The sequence below is a fragment of the Echinops telfairi genome, unplaced genomic scaffold (genome assembly GCF_000313985.2).
Source record: "Echinops telfairi isolate 266 unplaced genomic scaffold, ASM31398v2 ScPeMD7_7407;HRSCAF=8445, whole genome shotgun sequence".
NCBI classification, from domain to species: Eukaryota; Metazoa; Chordata; class Mammalia; order Afrosoricida; family Tenrecidae; genus Echinops; species Echinops telfairi.
Window position 1 is genome coordinate 2972026 of NW_022111307.1, and position 7150 is coordinate 2979175.

At 41.5% G+C, this 7150-nt stretch overlaps 1 protein-coding gene across 1 annotated transcript in view; it reads right to left on the reverse strand.

Moving 5' to 3' along the window:
* Nucleotides 1-296: 296 nt before the first annotated feature.
* The window catches only part of LOC123522418 (lipoma-preferred partner-like), a 17420-nt gene continuing 10566 nt past the window's right edge, over nt 297-7150 (reverse strand). Inside the window, exons 2-3 of the mRNA XM_045296409.1 lie at nt 6392-6512; nt 297-3730 (exon numbers count right to left, since the gene is read on the reverse strand). Coding sequence (XP_045152344.1) covers nt 3602-3730; nt 6392-6512 — 250 coding nt within the window. The 3' untranslated portion in view covers nt 297-3601. The remainder of the gene's footprint in view (nt 3731-6391; nt 6513-7150) is intronic.

Below are 7150 nucleotides of genomic sequence, written 5' to 3' on the forward strand. Positions count from 1 at the left end.
AGAGAAGCCCAAACCATATCAAACAGAAATAACACTGTTATTCCTGGCTGGTTCACATTAATAGGGATTTTACTAACTAGGAAAACTGATGGAGGTGGTATTTGCAGTGTTTTGTCTGCATTTCATTACCTCTTTCTGGTAGCCCCATGGATAGTTCTCCCTCTTTCCTCCTCTGGACCCAAATGCAAAAGAATTAAAGTTTACAGACTTTAAACATCAGCATAAACACGTATGCTGAATTTTTGTCAGGAACAGGTATAGTGTTGAAAACCCCACCACATTAATAAGCATTTACCCAAATTAAATAATTTTAATTGGAAAAGCTGCCTCTTCAGACACAAAAATGTGAAAATGACAAGTACAGGACCCCACAACTTTGAGCTGCAGATGCCCAGCATCTTAAAATCCTTAAGCGGTATGCTGGGACCCATGGCTCATTCAGAGGCAAGTCTGTTGATCGATGTGCTTGAGGGAGTACTGTCAAGCACGCTGAGTTAGGATGGTCGGGACTGGGGATCCAGACAATTAGGAACTCTTAGTTAAAATTAAAACAGTTTGCAAATCTGGATATTTTGACATATTTTCTCTTATAGACTATATAAGGATATTTTCTACTACTCTTAGACTTAAGTAATAACTACCAAGACAATTGATCAAAGGCAATAAATGATTATAATCATGAAGGTAATATCTTTGTCTCTCTTATAGGCAAAATTCATGTAGCTAAAGCAGTAAAGAATAACTTGGTATTGTTTAAATCAAGTGATTAATACAAAGGACAAGAAACAAAACACATCACACATTACTTTAAAAATCCTGAAATACAACAGTGTAGGATTCTTTCCTTATTAGACTTTGTGAAAGAAAAAAATCTAAATATTTCTGTATATGTTTGTGTGCACATTCATTATTATAAAAGTATAAGTCTATATTAAAAAGAGATTTATTTTAAAAAAATCTTTGGTAAAGATACTTTGTGGTTAAGTGATAAAAATGCAGTATGAAAACCGCAAGCAAGCAGTATTTTGCTGGCATTGCCACAGGACGGGTCTGTGACTGCATTTTCTTAGAACTCTTTTGGGGGGCATGTAAACATTCCGTTACATAAAGATTAAGCAGAACTGAGTGTTATTGCATTTTTATAGTATAAATATGTCTTAAGCTCTTATTTTGGCAAAATTGATAATATGATTGAAGTTCATGAGATAAAATCTATCCCTCAATAACACGGGCTCTCTACTGTTGACCTACAAATCTCTACCCTCCACCCCAATTATTTCACAGAAAATTAGTTATGGAATCAACTCAAGCAGATTACATAATCACCCTAATTGCCTAATAGACCACAATTTATTTGATGTCACCAGCCTGGTCTGGCTTTTAAGTTGGAAGATAGAAAACCGGAGATACGGCTGCCACTGCATCCTTCAATGTCCACGAGGTCCCGACTAAGTGGCTCGCCTTGGGTTTCACATTAGGAAAAATACAAGATCACAGTTGGGTGGTTTACAACAAAACTGCTTGGTGTTGAAAGCAATGAGCCCCAAATTAATTAGAGCCATGGTGACTTGGGCTTGTTGTTGATCTTTTGCCTCATAGCAAGCCCACGTGATAGAGTAGAGAGGGCCGATGGGGTATTCTAGGCTGTAATAATTACAGGAGTAGATCTACAGAGCCACTGTGGGGGTGGGAAGGAGAGTTAAGTCACATGCTTAACCACTGTGCTACAGGGCTCCTTGAAGCCTCGATGCAGGGTTATTCTTATTCAACTAAAATAGATCGTGTTGGGCTTCCTGAGGCATGAACAGGTTGTGATTCGAAACATGCACAGGTAAGTTTGCATTTCTCTTCTGGATGTTAGCATTTTCAAAATGAGAGGAAAGAAAAGAAAATCCTACTCAATAAGACCTGACTCTCTCTCTGTCTCACCAGGAACGAGTTAGATGTAGAATCAGGGAAGGGTTCCAGGGGATTGTCTTTATTACTTGTAACATCTGAATTCTTAAACTGGGTGGAACACAGGTATACAAGGGTTCATTATATTATTATTTATATCTTTTTGTATATCTAAAATATCTCATAATTTAAAAGCATACATTTGTGAAAGACTTGAAGGAAAGTGTGAAAAATCTCAGTCCCAAATACTTCATTATTCTACAAGACGGCAGCCTGCCATTACTAAGCTAGGTGTCTCTCCTTAAAGGAAACATTTAGAACCGAACGAAGTGTGGTTCTGCAGTTGGCAAGCCAGCCTTGTGCTGGCCAATAAGAGTTTGAATAAGAATTCTAGGCAGAGACCCTGCATATTTTTAGCTCTAAAAGGTAATTTTTCCCCCCAGTGATTGTCTTTGAAAGTGTGGTGTAAATGTCACATCAGTGATATGAAAATGTCTCTTGCAATATGTAATTTGACTTGCAAAGGATTATGAGAATAATAAAACTGTGGTTTCACAATCTTTTCAAGCTTTCTTCTCTTTTAAAAGTAACGGAAAAAAGAAGGCTGCTTTATTTGAAGTATGCCCTTACTTGCAATTGTTAGGCTAAATGTAGCTGGTCTTGGGAAGGGGACGGAGAACCGGATATTATTCTTTATGGCCAGAGTTGTTCTTTTTAGAAAAAAAAGTTTTCATTTTAGTACTTGTGTTCAAATAGTACAGAAAGCAAGGCAATATATATGTTGTTGATCTCCCGCTTGTATTAACATAACAATGTTTAAGATGGAAAATAGGACCATGTTGGATATCCTATATTCTAGAGAAAACCAAGTTTATCAAAATTATACCTGCTAATATGAAAAGGAACTCTCACAATGATTTTGTGGAGTAATAAGTGGACATTTCAAGTATATCTAGTATGATTTTTCCAGCAGTGGCACCCACAGTTTCTTTAGAAAACAATATTGAACTTTGTTTCTCACTCACCTCTCCTAAACTATGGCCTGGGGCTCTTTTTCAAAATGAGCCCTGAATTCTGGGCCATTCAGATTAGAATTTGGATGGTTACAAATTAAAATGGGGCTTACTTTAACCTACATAATACACAATTTACATGCTTGGTAGCCCAACCTATAAAATGTGCCCCCCTCCACCCTCACAACGGAAAGATCTACAGATCTTCTTCTCAATATGCAGACAAAGAGCATTGACCCTTTATGATGACAAGCCCCATGGACATGAGAGACTGGAGCCCTCGGGCCCAGCCACCTGCGGGTTTGGCAGACTCACCCACGAAAAACTGCGTGGCAGCAAATACCACACTCAAAACAGCCATTCAGCCAAATGAAAAGTGAGGCCAACATAGGGATTAAAAGTTACAGGAATGCAGAAGTGAGTGGGATGGCGCATCATCCGTGCAAAATCGTGGAAGTCCATGAGAACAAAGGCCTATCGAGGCTCTACATGATTCAATGTGAAATGTGCATTTGGTAAGGGCATTAAAAAAAAAAAGATTTCGTATTCTATGTGTTCCTAAAGTAAGGCTAAATCGCAGGTGAAGAACAGAGACTGTCCCAAAGCAAGATTTCCTTAGCACTATTTCCCTTGAGCCGGTTTGCTTGGGTTTCCTTCTTCTCCATGCCACCCCCTCACCGGGTGGTCAGCCTCTACAGGTCAGTGCTCGCCTTGGCGGTCAGCACCCTGATGCGGGCGGAGTTGCAGGTCTTGCAGAGGATGTGCCCATCCAAGGGGTAGCAGCCTTGGTTATCTCCTTCAGACAGCAGGCCGCCGCAATCCTAGGACAAACCCAGACAGACGGAAATGATGTCCGTGCAATAGCAAGTATGCAGCGAAGGCCAAATTACTTAGCTTTCTATTCAAAACCCTCTATAAAGTGGCCACTTAGGACTTTTCCCATTTCACCAAGTGCTGACTCACCGCTATATTCTGTCTACCAGTACATCGTATCATCTTCCTTCAGTTGAAATAAGTTAGAGATGGGGGCTATAAATACAAAGGGTAGCCCTTCTAAGGTTCCTTAAGGAGAAAGGCACATCCAGGAAAGGAAGAGCCAAGGGTTTGGGTGCCTAAGCAATTGTTTTCTCCCCACCTATTTTTCTCCAACGAGACCATGAGGAATCAAAACGAACACAGATTCCTAACCACTGAAGTTCACCTAAACCCTAAAGTTCATCTTCACCCTGTATCAATGTTTCAGGATCTCCCAAAGGGACTACACTTGTGCAAGACTGGCATTCCTTGGCCATTTCTAGACAAAAGCAAAGCTGTAAAGTGATTCCTACCAAGCAGAGGGACCACTGATGAGTTGGCACACTTATTCTAATTGTAAGAAAGGTAGGGAGCGGGCAGTTTGCCACAAGCTTTGCGGTTTAACCCCACTCACCTCTCCGTGAAGGAAAAGAGGAGGCTGTCTGCTCTTTTAAAGAAGGATAGTGTTGGAAAGACTACAGGGGCTCCTCCCTGTGAGCTGGAATCAGCTCCACGGCAGTGGGACATGTGCAGAGTAGACTACAATGCTTCAATCATCATTGAAAGAAGCCAGGGACCTATCCAGTACAACGTCCGTATTTTAGAAATGCAGAGAGGGAGAAGCAGAGAGCTAAACTAAGTTTGTGGCTCTCGACCAAAGGTGGGAAGTTCAACACCCAGAGGTCTCTTGGGAGGAAAGCCTGGTGATCTCTTCTGAAACCCCAGCCCTTGAGAAGTGTCTGTGACACACGGGGTTGCCACAAGGATGGCAACAGGTTTTCAAGGAGTATTCTCAGCACTTCTAAGGTGATTTCATCTATGTGGTGTTGTGAGGTGCCATGGCACTGGTTTGGACTCATAGCAGTCTGTACACAATAGAACCACGCCCGGCCCTATCCTGCGCTCGGCTCACCACTGAGGAGTGCACGTTAGTCCCGAGGGCTGCCACTTGATCTGGGAAGAGAAAGACATTTGATGCAATGTCTTTAGTGCACGCCCCCACCCCCCACAAACATGTAAAGTCAAAGACTCCAGATACGTATGTCAAGTATGTAAGGCATGTTGAGAAGCCTTTGCTTTCAACCTCTGTTGTAGAGGCTGCATCTCTCTGTAAAGGGCTCTCTGCAGGGTCCATGAGCTCTGACACATGGACGGTTCACATGGGATCGAAAGGGATGCTGGACTTTACTGTTCCTCTACCTCCTTGGTTATAAATGCTGTGTATACGGCGGTTTTTAAAATTTACTTTTTATAAAAAGATCGTTTTATTGGGGGCTCTTACAACTCCTATTACAATCCATACATCAATTGTATCAGACAAATTTGTACATATGTCGCCATCATCCTTTTCTAGACATTTACTTTCTATTGAGCCCTGGGTATCAGCTCTTCTCTCTCCCTCCCTCCCCCACCCCCCGTAGCCCCTTGATATATCAAAAAAGCAATGCCATGCCCCAGAGTCCATTGTGACTCACAGTGACCCTCTAGGACAAAGGAGAAATGCCCCTGTGGGTTTCTGAGAGACTCTAACTCTTCAAGAGAGTAGAAAGTCGCATCTTTCTCTTATGAAGTGGCTGATGGTTTCGAACTGTTGTCCTTGTGGTTAGCAGCCCAATGCACAATCTCTTTGACACCTGTTCTCCTGCTAGCTAGATTATATGGGCTACTTGCCCAAGGATGCAGTAATAAGGAAGTTTGTATTATACACCACATTGGAAATGGAAACTGAAATCTGTTAAAAACAAGGCAACTGCTTCAAAAGAGAGGGTCTGAGCAACTTGCTGAACCAGGTTAGAAAACCTTTAAAAAGCAATCAGCTCTGTGCAGGTGGTGCCCTTTTGATGTCTAAGTGATAAGAGGAAAGCCCTCTCGTCCTGGATGGCTACGTGTCTCTTAGACACAGGGGACCTCCTCTGAGAAGTCAGCCTTGGCACTTGCAACTTAGATTTCAGGTCTCGGCTATGAGTTCTCCTAGCACCTTGTGAAGAATTCTCCCTTAGCAATCATCTTACTCTTGGCTTAGGTGCTCAGTCGAGGATTATGAAATAGATCATGATCCATAACTGTGCACAACGAGTTCAAACTCCTCAGACATACTAGAATGCCTTTCATCTTTCTCCATGGGTGACCCATTGGAGTAGCTAATTGCATCAGAGCCAACGTTAAAGATTCAATATTATACTAATAATACCATTTCTACTAATTTAACATTTTGAAATTGATAACGCCCTTTCATATACCATTTTGCATTTCAGCTTGACAGCCATACATTGGAGAGTTAAGAATTTGAATCCTTTGGGGAGGTAAATTGATTTAACCCATGCCATTTACATTAAATGCAAGGGTTAGCTCTAAAACCCAAGTTATGAAGAGAAGAATGAAGGTTTTCCCCAGATGAATCACTACATTTATAAAAAGTCAGCTCTCAACAGAACTTTCAACAGTTGATGGGGACACTGGCTACAGACCTCACACCGGTAGCAGTGCACATGGAAATCACGATCCAGAGCCACAATGCGGACAGTCTCCTCTTGGCCAGGGGCCGGCATGATAGGTTCCTTGCACACAGAACATCGGGGGGCAAATTTCCTGGAAAGAGGGAGATCATTCTGATTATATATGAGGCATAAACGCCGACAAAAGAGTGCAACACAGGGAAAAAGAAAAGGCTATAAATGAAGCAACAGGATATGTGATCTTCTACCCACCAGGGTCCCTGAGCAAATCCCTTTGCCTCTCTGGCTCTATCACTTCTTCTGTAAATAAGTACTGAGACCTGGTAACAGATGACATATTATAATTGGGGATATAAATGTGAATTGCTCATGCATGAAGAGCCATAAAAACCAGTGCCATTGCATTGATTCTGACTCCTAATGACCCTATACAATAGGTAGAATTGCCTTTGTGGGTTCCTGAGATGGTGAATCTTTACATGAGTAGAAAGCCTCATCTTTCTTCCAAGGAGCAGCTGGTGGTTTTGATCTGATGATCTGTTTTTTAATAGATATCAAAGTTTATTAGTTACTAGGGTCAGGATAGAGAAAGTGGGGGTTGGAGGGCAGTGGTGATGGAAAAACTAAATGGATCATGGAATGGTATGCTTGCAAACAGATTCTGGTAATTGCTGTCAATAAGGCTAAACCCTGGAAATAATAAACAGGCAAACGTTGTGTGATAGATATATATAAGGGGGCTTCAAAGTTTGTAGGAAACTTCCATTATTT